This window comes from Zea mays, chromosome 1 (genome assembly GCF_902167145.1).
Source record: "Zea mays cultivar B73 chromosome 1, Zm-B73-REFERENCE-NAM-5.0, whole genome shotgun sequence".
NCBI lineage: Eukaryota > Viridiplantae > Streptophyta > Magnoliopsida > Poales > Poaceae > Zea > Zea mays.
In genome coordinates this window covers 5,768,444-5,779,902 of record NC_050096.1, presented here as the reverse complement: position 1 = coordinate 5,779,902, position 11,459 = coordinate 5,768,444, and the positions used below count along the sequence as shown (strand labels likewise).

Here is an 11,459-nt window from a genome sequence, read left to right as displayed (position 1 = left end):
CCGGTCTTGTTCCCCGTAGCCTGAGCTAGCTAGGGGTAGGGTAATGATAGCCCCCCCCTGTGACGTGGTCGGTCCGAGCCCTGGGTCGGGCGAGGCGGAGGCTCCTCCGAGGTCGAGGTCGAGTCTGTCTTCCGTGGTCGAGGTCGAGTCCGAGCCCCGGGTCGGGCGAGGCGGAGACCGTCGGCTGAGGCCAGGGCTGAGTCCGAGCCCTGGGGTCGGGCGAGGCGGAGTTCGTCGTCTTCCGGGGCCGAGGCCGAGTCCGAGCCCTAGGGTCGGGCGAGGCGGAGTTCGTCGTCTTCCGGGGCCGAGGCCGAGTCCGAGCCCTGGGGTCGGGCGAGGCGGAGCTTCCTATGGCGCCCGAGGCCGGACTTGGCTGCTGTCAGCCTCACTCTGTCGAGTGGCACAGCAGTCGGAGCGGCGCAGGCGGCGCTGTCCTCTTGTCAGGCCGGTCAGTGGAGCGGCGAAGTGACTGCGGTCAATCCGGCTCTGTCGACTGGAGGGCGCGCGTCAGGATAAGGTGTCAGGCCATCCTCGTATTAAATGCTTCTGCGGTGCGGTCGGTCGGTGTGGCGATCTGACCAAGGTTGCTTCTTGGCGAAGACTGAGCCTTGGGCGAGCCGAAAGTGTGTCCGTTGCTTGAGGGGGCCCTCGGGCGCGGCGTGAACCCTCCGGGGTCGGCTGCCCTTGCCCGAGGCTGGGCTCGGACGAGGCGAGATCGAGTCCCTTGAGTGGACCGAGCCTTGACTTAATCGCACCCATCAGGCCTTTGCAACTTTGTGCTGATGGGAGTTACCAGCTGAGATTAGAAGTTTTCGGGGTACCCCTAATTATGATCCCCGACAAATCAATTATACTTATATGACATAAACTCAACAATACACGGATAACTAACTTATAAAATATTTCATATAGAACATCTACCATCCCGGCCACTCTATTCTAGACCAAACAAATGTAGAACGAGGACCGCCATATCTCACCACCACGCTCCCATTACTAGCTGGCAGAGATGTTCTAGAATCTAGACGCATTGCTCGACTTCTTTTGGAGGATGACAGGTTCAGAATCTGGCTATCATTTCATGGTACAACTACATGAGAATACTGGTTGAATTACAGGTTGTTTGTTTGTTTCGAGATTTATACTGAATCTGAAAACGAGATGGCTAATGGTTTGGGCCTCATTTCTCTCTCTCCCTTTTGTTACAGAGTGCGGAACTTTATTTTCGACAAAACTTTCTTCATTTTTTTAAAAAGTTTATAGAGCTCTATGGCAAACATTCATCTCGCAAGAAGCCAGTTTCACACGTCACAACTCACAACTGAAGCCCATCGATCTTTCCGTGATGGCAGTTACGCTTCGGTTCGTCTCCATCTCCCAGCCCCGGCGTGCTTCCTTCCTCGACACGCTGCTACTCCCGGTCCCGGTCCCGGTCCCGGTCCCGGCCCTCCTCCAAAAGATTCGCACCCATCCAGCCGACGCCCCAACCGGTCCGTCCGGCCATCACCCGCGCAAATCCCCACGATTTATACCCGGCGGGCCCCACGCGAAGGCGCGAACTCGGCCGCGCCACGAACTCCACATTGCCCGCGCCGCGCACTGCCGCACTCCGCAGGGGGGAGGGACAGGACGCGCCGTGCCCGTGCGTGAGCGTGGCACCAACCCCTCAACCCTACCCGCCCGCAAGTACCCTCACGTAGTCACGTTCGCTTCTCGCTCGGCCGCTCCTCCTCCTCGCCACGCCGCGCGCCCGGCAGCGGGAGGCGGGGCCCTTCGCGCGCGCGCAATGGCGCCGGACCCGTGCGCCGACCTCGCGGTGACGCCCAAGACGTCGGCCAAGGACGAGGCGTCCTGCTCCGTGGCCCCGCCCACGCCGCCCAAGGTCACCCCCGACGAGGTCCGCGCGGTGGCGCGCAAGTTCGCGGACCAGCCTATCCAGGAGACGGAACCCGACGTCTGGGCCGTCCTCACCGCCATCTCCAAGAAGGCCCGCCTCCGGCCCCAGGTTCCCGCCCCCCTACCCCGCCCTCCCTTAAACCCTAACCCTAAAACCCAAGCATTGCCCATTTTCCTTTCTTTCTTTGTATTTGCCTGAATTCTTGTTCGATGTATTCTTCGGATGAACAATGCGTGGGTTGAAGCAAGCATTCTGCTTTTTACCGCTGAAACATTTGTTGAATTACCTGGTTTATTGTCATGGGCTTTATTGTTAGTTAATGTCGATGCCGGTTTATTAAATTTGCTTTGGTTTCACCAATTACTGAATCTGAATGTACTAAACTTCTTTGTATTTGGGAAAAAGTGCAGATTTCTTGTGTTGTCAATTGCCATTACCATGTTTCGGTTCATGGTCTACTATTGATGTTGTGGGCTTGGGTTTGCTAACGCTCCTGCAATAGTAACGAGGAATGTTTTCTTCACCCATCTGATTTGAGTTCCATGAATCAACTGAAGGGGATGAACATTCTTTTGAGCGCTGACGAGCACTACCTAGGGCGTGCTGTTGAGGAGCGGTTTCGGGTTTTTGCCCAGCAGATCAGTGGGAAGCATTGCAAGATATACAAGGACACCGTCTCAGGGGAGCGGAACCGCCATGAGCCTGTGCCTGTTTTCTTCAAGGACACAAGGTTTGTTTTTCTTCTGGATATTTCAGTATCTATCAGTTTTATTTTGTTTTTCCTACCTTTGTTGAACTAATCTCTGGTGCAGCTCAAATGGCACATTCATCAACTGGAAAAAGTTCAAGAAAAATGCATCCCCGGTCAAGCTTAATCATGGCGACATTATATCATTACCATCACCTCCTCATGACGGTAAGGCCCTGTGAATAATTCTGATTCATTCATACTGGGTTCAGTAGGGTAGGTATCCATTTGCTAGCACTGTGTGCTACTGTTGTTCTTTGTGTTCAATTCAGCATAATGTTTCTGTGGCAATGTAGCACTGTTATCTTGTCATTGATGTCGCAAATCTTCTATTCAAGTTGTATGTTGCTTTTGCAGGCAAATCCTTTGTATTTGTCTACCGGGAAGTTAATGCAATCAGTTGTGTAGAGAATGGGGTTCCCATTCTTAAAAGGAAGTCAGGTGAGGAGTTTTCTATCTTATTGTTTGGTGATCATGAGAGATTCATGACTACTCCAGTACTCCCTCTGTCAAAAAGAATGCAATTGTAGGTTTGGGACAAGTCAAACTTCCTCATGTTTGATCAAGTTTATAGAAAACAATATAAATATTTATATTTCCAAAATAGGTTTACTATGAATAAAATAATTTATTAATAATCTAATGATACTTATTTAGCATCATATTACTTTCTGGTAAAATGTGGTCGAACTTGAATTTGTTTGACTACTTGGGAAGTGAGAATTGCATATTCTTTTTGGGACAGATGTAGTATGTTAGAAGTTGTGAATAGTTATCATGGTTTGATGTTCACACTGTGTTACAAGTTTTGATATATGCACTATTATTTTGTTTTATCCTGAAGAGGAGGGTAGTTCTGGAAGCAAGAGGCTTAAGGGTCTTGGTATTGGTTCTCCTGATGGTCCTGTTTCACTAGACGATGTCCGAAGACTAGAAAAATCTAATGCTGTAAGTTGGTTCCTTCGACATGACAATAATTTTGTGTCTTTGTATTTTGCTAACTTTTAAGCTTAAACTGATTCAGGATCTCAGGGAACAACTTGAGGCTCATGTTGTGACAATTGAAACTTTGAGGGCTGAAATAAAAACGACCCAAGTGCAGCATGGAAAGGTTATATATTACTTCCACTTCCATGTCCCTCTTCCGTTTTTTTGCATGAAGTCTTTATTTTTGTTTTTGTCTCGGTGTCTTATTTCTCCTAGCATAAATAATTTTACCTCTTGTATTTCATGGACCATGTCACTTCTAATTCTGATATTAGCCTACTTTATGATGATGTTCTACCATGTTTGTTACTGTGCACAATTCAATACACCCTTGATATATTAATCGTATGTTCAATCAAGTGAATATATTTTTTTGAGTGGAAATAACCATTCCCTTTTACGTTAAACTGTTAGAGTTCCTCTTTTGTTGTCATTGATTAGGTTTCTACTTACTTTAGTCTTGTACTCGTCAATCATCATGTTCCATTTTTTTGCATAATACTACAAATTAAAATTTTGCATATCTGATGCTGTAGGAACTTGAGGAGTTGAGAGAAACTACGTCGAGTTCTTATCTTGATCAAACTAAATCTCTCCAGTCCACACTTGAGGAGAAACAGAAGCAAATAGATTCACTCAGTACATCAAATACAGAGTTACAGAACTCTATAAAAGATCTGGATGAAAGGCTTGGTGCATCTAAACAATCACGCGCGGATGCTGATGAGATAATTTCAAGGTATTCTGCATTGCATGAGGTCAACTTGTTGCCATTTGACAACGCATGTCCATCTCTTTCCACACATTACTATTTACATGAGGATCTCATATCTTTGAATTTTGAAATGTTTCCAGCCAGAAAGCAATCATCCGTGAGCTTGAGGAACAGCTAAGTGAGGAGCGCAACTTAAGAAGAGAAGAGCGTGATAAGGCTGCACATGACTTGAAATTTGCAGTGCATAAAGTGCAAGCCGAGGCTCAAGAAGAAATTAAGAAACAAGCAGAGTCTTACCTTAGACAACAAAGAGAACAGAAAGAAGTTATTAACAAGCTTCAGGTTATACTTAACTCCAGTTAGTCTGATCACAAGTTCATGCTTTTTCGTATCCTAGAGTTAATAACCTTCTACTCCTGTTTTCAGGAATCAGAAAAAGAAACACGTTTGTTTGTGGAAACTTTGAGGTCCAAGTTGGTATGCTATTTCACAATGACTGCTTCGAATCTACCATTCCTTTACTGCACTACAATTATTTGTTACTTGTTCTTCTCATGCAGGAAGATGCTCGAGATAATCTTGTAACATCTGAGAAAAAAGTAAGAGAGCTGGAAGCTCAGTTTCAGGACGAGCAGCTAGTATCAGCCAACAATCGAAAGGTACCAAGCATTGTGCATGCTAAACTTAAGTAATTACATCTAATTATTTTTTATTTATTGTAGTTTTATTGCTGATAATATCTTACCCCCTTCTGCACCCTTGCTGTTGCAGAAATCAGAAAATCTGGAAACTGAATTGAGAAAACTGAAGAAGGAACTTGAGAATGAGAAGGTAAAAATGTTCCAGTGAAATGAGCATGCATAGAAGGCTGTTTCTCCATTACTAACAGGCTGATAAGGCATATCCTTTTGTTAGCAGGCTGCTCGAGAAGAAGCATGGGCAAAGGTCTCAGCTCTTGAGCTTGAAATAGCTGCAACGATTAGAGATCTATCAATTGAGAAACAGAGGTATCAAGGGGCTAGAGAACGGATTATTCTACGGTAAGGTTAATGTTCCAGTCTTATATAGACACATTAAGAATCCCAAGTGTGTGCATTAGAAGTTACGTATAAGTATAATCCTTTACTACCCCCCTCCCTCCTCTATGGTGCTTATTGCAGGGAGACTCAGCTGCGTGCTTTCTATTCAACTACAGAAGAAATCTCTTCTCTGTTTGCGAAGCAGCAGGAACAGCTGAAAGCTATGCAGAGAACTTTGGAGGATGAGGAGAACTATGAGAGCACCTTAATGAGTGTGGATCTCAATAAAGAGCATCTAGCCATTGATAATGCTGGTATGAAGCCAGTAAACTGCTCAAAAAATACACTGGGAGCTTCAATTGCTTCACCAGAAAATACTCAGGTAAGTGAACATAGTTCCAGTGACGAAGATGCCAACATGACTGAGCAGCAAGATGATGATGTTACTGCCAATGGTGGCAACACTCAAGATCTAGAATGCACCAGTCCAGAAAGGTCAGTGGAGAGGAGGCCGGGTTTTCATGGCAATCCTGTTCCTACAGCTCCTGAGAGGGAAGTAACAGATACTGAGCAAGTTCCTGAGACAGAAAGCGAAGCTGGTAATGTTGGTTGCGATGACCAAAGATGTGACAATATCGGAGGAGAGACTATGCCGCTAGAGGACGAAGTGCTGCTTCCAGAGAACGAGGAGCCTACTGCATTGCTCAAAGATGCAGGGCAGCCACAATCAAATATGGTTCCTATTCCAATTCTCGATGATGGCGGCGGCCACTGTTCAGAAGAAAAACACGAGGGTGCTTGCTCTGAGAGCAAACGGGATGACACACATGTTGGAGCTATCAGAACGGGTGATCTGTTGGCCTCAGAAGTTGCTGGCAGCTGGGCAGTGGAAACAGCTCCATCTGTCAATGGGGAGAACGAATCTCCAAGGAGCTTGGGAGATGCTACAGAGCGAGATGAAGATGGAGGTAGCGTGGCAGCTGATGCTTTGCTAACTTTGGTGAACTCAGAGGGCCAGGCGGCTGGGAGCCAGAATAATGTTGAGCAGGCCAGTTCCAAAATAACCGATGATCGCCGTGTTCTTAGTGCCATGATTGGGATTGTTGATCCTGAATTCAGGAAGCAAATGTCCAGGAGTGGAGCTGGAAACGAGGAGCCGATGTCTGACGCTGAGACGGATGAAGGCGTCGAGGAAGGTGATTCAGATTCAGGTTCAGATGGCAGCGACAGCGACAGCGAGGAGGCTATGGTTGAGGATTCTGTTGGGTAGCTTAAACGGAATTGACTGCTCACTGTAAATATCTCAATTCGTTCGTGCACCATTCGCTGTATGAGCTTGTATTATGCGTAGTGTAGCAGTATTTGTTTTTTATTCTTTAAATGTTTTTAGCAGCTCGTGGTGTTGTACGAAATGGATGCCGTTTGGTCTTCAACACAAAATAAAGACATTCAAACTATAAAAGGATTTGGCTTTTTATATACAGTTGATTTTCTATATATTCAGACATAATATAGAAAAGTCAAAAATAACTCAAGAATAAAAGTCAACGTAAGGTACCAAAGTGCAAAAGCATCCATAAACACTACAACTATAAAAGAATATTAACCGGCTACAATTTGATCAGTTTGGCAACTCAAGCAACTGAATCATCCAAAGAATAAATAAACAGGTACAAGCAGCAGGTTCATCACCTGGAAAAAAATGCACGGTGCTTATTAACGACACTTAACCAATGAGTTAGGAAAAGAAATGTTTTCAGTCCATCGAAACCGATCTTTTTTTCCCCTGCTCACGCAGCGGTGGATAATGGCAGGTCTGAGATCATTCCGTCGGCTCATGCTTCTTCCCTGCGCCATTCTGCTGCGCCTGCTGCAGCTGGTAGAACGGTATAGGCGTTGCCTGCTGCTGATGCAGTTGAAACATCTGGTCCTGAACGCTGATTTGGATCTGCTGGGCTAGGTTGCTGGACGAGCAAGAATCCCCGAGCTCTGCGGTCGCGACCTTCAGGCGTTGGACCTCGGCTGTCAGTGCCTCATTCAATGCTGTTCAACAAGACAACACAACACGACATTAACCTCCAAAAACATATACAATTCATCAATTTCCCATGTTGCTACCACTTAAACTCTATAGCTGACATATGTTTGATACGCTACCCTGCCGTACTTTCATTTTTACTGTAGTAAAACATGAGCATGGATTATTTAGGTTTAATAGGTTCCTCTCACGAATTAACCACAGCTTATGCAACTAACTTTATAATTAACTTATGCTTTGTCCTTCTAATAAGACATGCAAAATCCATACTACAGTTTAATTAGTCCGGGATCGAGACACTACCTAACATCGTATCGATCGGCAGAGGAACCACATTACTTTTATCTGGAGACTGGAGGGAAGGGTGCGAGATTAAACAAAAGCACGAGCAAATCTTGGTTCCCAGAAGATGGTTAGCACATCTTCCTAGGCTCCAGTAGCAGTACATGCTAACGACTACCGGTATCGCGCGAGGGGATCGCATAGAAAATCAGCCAACCACCAAGCCGGCTGTCTCCAAATGCCAACACGAGCTCACCCACGATTCAGGCTTTCACAAACCGTGGGCACACGAACTGGGCCGGACAAGCCAGCATGTCAATATTGGAGTTGCTTCTGCTAACTTATTGCTTATCCAAGACTTGTACCTAGCATTCTAGCATGCTACAACTCATAGTGCCCAGCACACCGCCGGCCGGACGTTGACGAACACAGCGAGGAAGAAGCAGGTGTGCAGGTGAGTGAGATGATGAGACGACGCACCGTCACGCAGCTGCGCCTGCTGCTCCATGGCCTGCAGCCGGAACTTGAGCTCGTTGTTCTGCGTCGCGATCCCCGCGGAGTCCCGCTGTGAGGACAAAATAAGAAGAAGAAGTTGTGATCGAGTCGCACACGCACGAACGATGATACGGAGGATTTCGCTGCAATTCAAAGTGCATTAGAGATTAGCGTAGGGGAGAGTAGCTAGGTACCTGAAGAAGCGTGAGCTGGGCGGAGAGAGTGGTGGCCTCCGTCTGCAGGATCTGCACCTTGTGCTCCAGCTCGCCAATGTATCGCATCTTGCGCTCCTTGGACCGCGCCGCCGACTGCCTGTTGGCCAGCACCCTAGCAAGCGACGAACCGCACCGCAGCTCGATCAGTCCGAAGCTAAACATTTTGCCAGTTCGACGGGTCCAAAGAAGTAGCAAGAACAATGGGAGGGAGCCACGCCCACGCGCGGGGGTCCCAAAGATTTAAGATGAGTGGCATCGGGTAGCGGTCTTACCTCTTGACGCGCTTGGGGTCGGCGAGCGCCATCTCGGCCAGCTTCTCGTCGGCCATGATCTTCTTCATCTCGACCGGCGAAAACTCGCCGGTGCCGAACTCGAGGCTGAACCTGTTGGGTCCCGGAATGACGCCGCTAGCGGCGCCCGTCGCGCCGGCGGAGAAGTTGAGCTTGCCGATGAGGCTATCCATGGACAGGCTCCTGGCGTGGCGCGCCACGGGCGCAGCGGCGGCCCTCTTGAGCCCCTCCCGCCTGTCGGCAGCGGCGGCGCAGAGGCGGATCCCGGCGCGGCTGTCGGCGGCGCACTCCTCCGACTCGTTCTCGCTGCTGTCGGCGCCGTTGGTCCTCATGCTGCTGCCGCGGCTGTCCCCGTCGTCGAGGCGGTCGTCGGAGGAGTTGAGCCCGTCCAGCCCCTCCAGGTTGAGGTACGCGTTGAACAGGTCGTCGTCGCCGCCGCCGCCGCCGCCGGCGGGGAGGTGGCCGCCCCAGCCGGCCTCCACCTTGGGCGGCGGGAGCTGGTGGTGGCCCGCCGGCGGGAAGTAGCCGAACGGGACGTCGCTGCGGGAGCGCCGGTGCGCCTTGCGCGGGCCAGCCGCGGGGTCGACGGCCTCCATGCACACGTCCCCGCGCTGCTGGGCCGCGAACGCCTGCGGCAGCGGCGGCAGCCCCGGCGGCCTGGTCAGCCTATTGGCGCTGCCCTGCTCGGGCACGAACGCCGCCATCGGCAGCGACATCCCCAGCGTTTGCTGCACCATGGCGGCCGCGGCCGCGGCCGCGTGCGCGTCGCCGACGCCGTTCATGCTGCGGCGCGCGCGGCCTGGCTGCACTGCACCCGCCGCTCGAGGGAGCTCGAGTGCTTGCTTAGCCCCACGCGCTCGCGGACGAGGCTTCGGCGTCGGCGGAGCAGCGCGTGCGCTGGTTCTGGCTGCGGACACTGCGGGCGACGCACGCAGACGCAGACGCAGCGCGGCGGCGGTGGCACGGAATGGGATGCGGGGCCGGCTCGACTGGGTCGCGCGGGCGCTTTTAAGGGTATTAAATTTAATCGGCGTTTGGTGACGGGCGGGCGGACGGGCTGAGGCGGTGGGGTTGCCGTGCCGGCCCAAGCTATTCCTTCGTCGCGCGCGGCTCGGCGTGCCGTGCCCCCCCTTGGTGCGCTCGCTAGGCGCCACTCGACGGACCTGCGCTGCGCGTGCCGCGTTCGGCAGCCTAGCACACCGCCGCATGGTGCCAGTTTGGGGGCGGGCCGGGCAAGAACGCCACGCCGTGCGCGCACATACTCCAGCAGTATGTGCACATCGACCTCGTGCATGCTGTCGTCCTCTTGCAGTAGAGTATTGTCAGGACGTGGTGCATGCATTCATGCCCGGTTTGAACATTCTGTACGTGCGACGTACGAGTCTCGCTGCGCGTACAGTACAGTGCACGAAACATCCCCTCCCTCCGCTGGACCTGACGGTGGCTAGCTACTCCAGTCCAGGCTGTACAAACTGTAGCAGCCAGCAGCCTGTGCCGCTTCAGTTTTCTTGTCGTTTCCTGGCACGATGTGGTGCATGAATAACACTGTTTTCTGCGATGCCGACCACAGTATAGGTAGCAGGAGGGAACATCGGGATTGTAAGACGCAATTTGTAGGCATTTTTTCCATCTCGCTCGACAAAACTAGACTGGGAAATTTTAGAGCTAGTTTGGAAGTCCAAATAACGGAGGAGATTTGGAGGAGCTAAAATTCACTTCTTATTCAATTTTGAATAAGGAGGGGGATTTTAGCCCTCGAATACCCTCCGGTTTTGTGGCTTCTAAACTAGCCCTTAAAGAACGATTTTAGCTCACTTAGTTTTTTTTTTGGGCGGGGAGGGGGATTTTTTTAACAAAAAAAACTGAAAAACCGTGGGAGGCAACAAAGCTACCAAATATTGTTGAATGTGTTTCTTGCCTAGCCAGACAAATGGCAACTGGCAGTTAGATGAATACCTTTCGTTTCCGTCTAGAAGACCTGATTGCACATAAGTTTATGATTGTTTGCAGTAATCTCGTCTCCTTCCGGGAGGAAAAAAAAGGGACGCATGCAAAGGTAAAAGGCTACATCTATTTAAAATAATTTATAATGCGCGATTTTCTTTAGTCCCACGACTGCAGGTCATGTGTTCTCCGATACGGAGACCTCGGCTTTAACTTTGTTGGTTGATCGATTGATGGGAGTATGAGTATCAGGTGCGGTGCGGTGCGATCCGATCCGTTTGTTCGATTCCCGAACAACACCGATCGAGCGCGTCTGAAGACTAGGAATGAGGACGCGGGAGCCGGTGCACGGTGCACGCGCCTGTTTTCCTTGGCCGGCAAGGCAAGGCAAGGCAAGGCCGCGGCAAGTCACGTGCCCCTGGGCCCCCGGGCCCTGCCATGTGTGCGCAATGCAGAGGCAGAGACTAGTGCCTGGGCGCCTGCAGTCCTTTTTCCTCTGTGAGTGAATGAACGAATCGCGCAGGGAGGGAATTGGAGGAGGCAACTGCAGCAGACCCGGCGGTGCCGCATGGACGACGACATGGCCATAATGGCAAAAGCCACGGGAAAGCCAGCTACTAGTCTAGTGGTTTGGTGGTACGTAGCGATGTCCAAGCCGGGGGCGGCGCGGAAGCGGCTCACACTTCTCTCGCGGTTTGGCTGCAAAAGCGTCAAAGGAAAAAAAAAAAGGGGGCCACTTTTAGTGTCGCGTGGGGACCACGGAAGTCATGCGGCGCGGGCCCCGATCCGGCGCGAGGAGTAGAAACAAAGCAGCAGCAGTCTGCAGTCC

At 50.4% G+C, this 11,459-nt stretch overlaps 2 protein-coding genes across 3 annotated transcripts; one reads left to right on the top strand and one right to left on the bottom strand.

Moving 5' to 3' along the window:
• Window positions 1-1,561: 1,561 nt before the first annotated feature.
• On the top strand, window positions 1,562-6,845 carry LOC103631242 (myosin-9). 2 transcript variants are annotated; one of them, XM_008652202.2, is made up of 13 exons: window positions 1,562-2,005; window positions 2,455-2,627; window positions 2,710-2,813; window positions 3,003-3,086; window positions 3,490-3,593; window positions 3,670-3,756; window positions 4,169-4,371; window positions 4,488-4,689; window positions 4,774-4,824; window positions 4,908-5,006; window positions 5,119-5,178; window positions 5,266-5,387; window positions 5,508-6,845. In XM_008652202.2, exons 1-13 carry the CDS (start codon window positions 1,787-1,789, stop codon window positions 6,634-6,636), a joined length of 2,637 nt encoding a protein of 878 aa, XP_008650424.1. In that variant the 5' UTR covers window positions 1,562-1,786; the 3' UTR covers window positions 6,637-6,845. The 2 variants fall into 2 exon arrangements, with proteins under 2 accessions (XP_008650424.1, XP_008650417.1); XM_008652195.2 differs by having other exon boundaries at window positions 5,263-5,387.
• Window positions 6,846-6,930: 85 nt separating this feature from the next.
• On the bottom strand, window positions 6,931-9,592 carry LOC100285278 (uncharacterized). The gene is made up of 4 exons (NM_001367218.1): window positions 8,669-9,592; window positions 8,376-8,508; window positions 8,167-8,251; window positions 6,931-7,409 (listed from the first exon to the last, which is right to left on the bottom strand). Exons 1-4 carry the CDS (start codon window positions 9,466-9,468, stop codon window positions 7,189-7,191), a joined length of 1,239 nt encoding a protein of 412 aa, NP_001354147.1. The 5' UTR covers window positions 9,469-9,592; the 3' UTR covers window positions 6,931-7,188.
• Window positions 9,593-11,459: the final 1,867 nt, after the last annotated feature.

Excerpts from the sequence above, each read along its gene's own strand:
- LOC103631242 (XM_008652195.2), top strand. The coding sequence starts at position 1,787 with ATGGCGCCGGACCCGTGCGCCGACCTCGCGGTGACGCCCAAGACGTCG. Across the intron at positions 2,006-2,454 it reads AGGCCCGCCTCCGGCCCCAG|GGGATGAACATTCTTTTGAG; the intron begins GTTCCCGCCCCC and ends AATCAACTGAAG. Across the intron at positions 4,825-4,907 it reads AAACTTTGAGGTCCAAGTTG|GAAGATGCTCGAGATAATCT; the intron begins GTATGCTATTTC and ends CTTCTCATGCAG.
- LOC100285278 (NM_001367218.1), bottom strand. The coding sequence starts at position 9,468 with ATGAACGGCGTCGGCGACGCGCACGCGGCCGCGGCCGCGGCCGCCATG. Across the intron at positions 8,509-8,668 it reads GACCCCAAGCGCGTCAAGAG|GGTGCTGGCCAACAGGCAGT; the intron begins GTAAGACCGCTA and ends GTCGCTTGCTAG. Across the intron at positions 8,252-8,375 it reads CCCAGCTCACGCTTCTTCAG|CGGGACTCCGCGGGGATCGC; the intron begins GTACCTAGCTAC and ends TTGTCCTCACAG.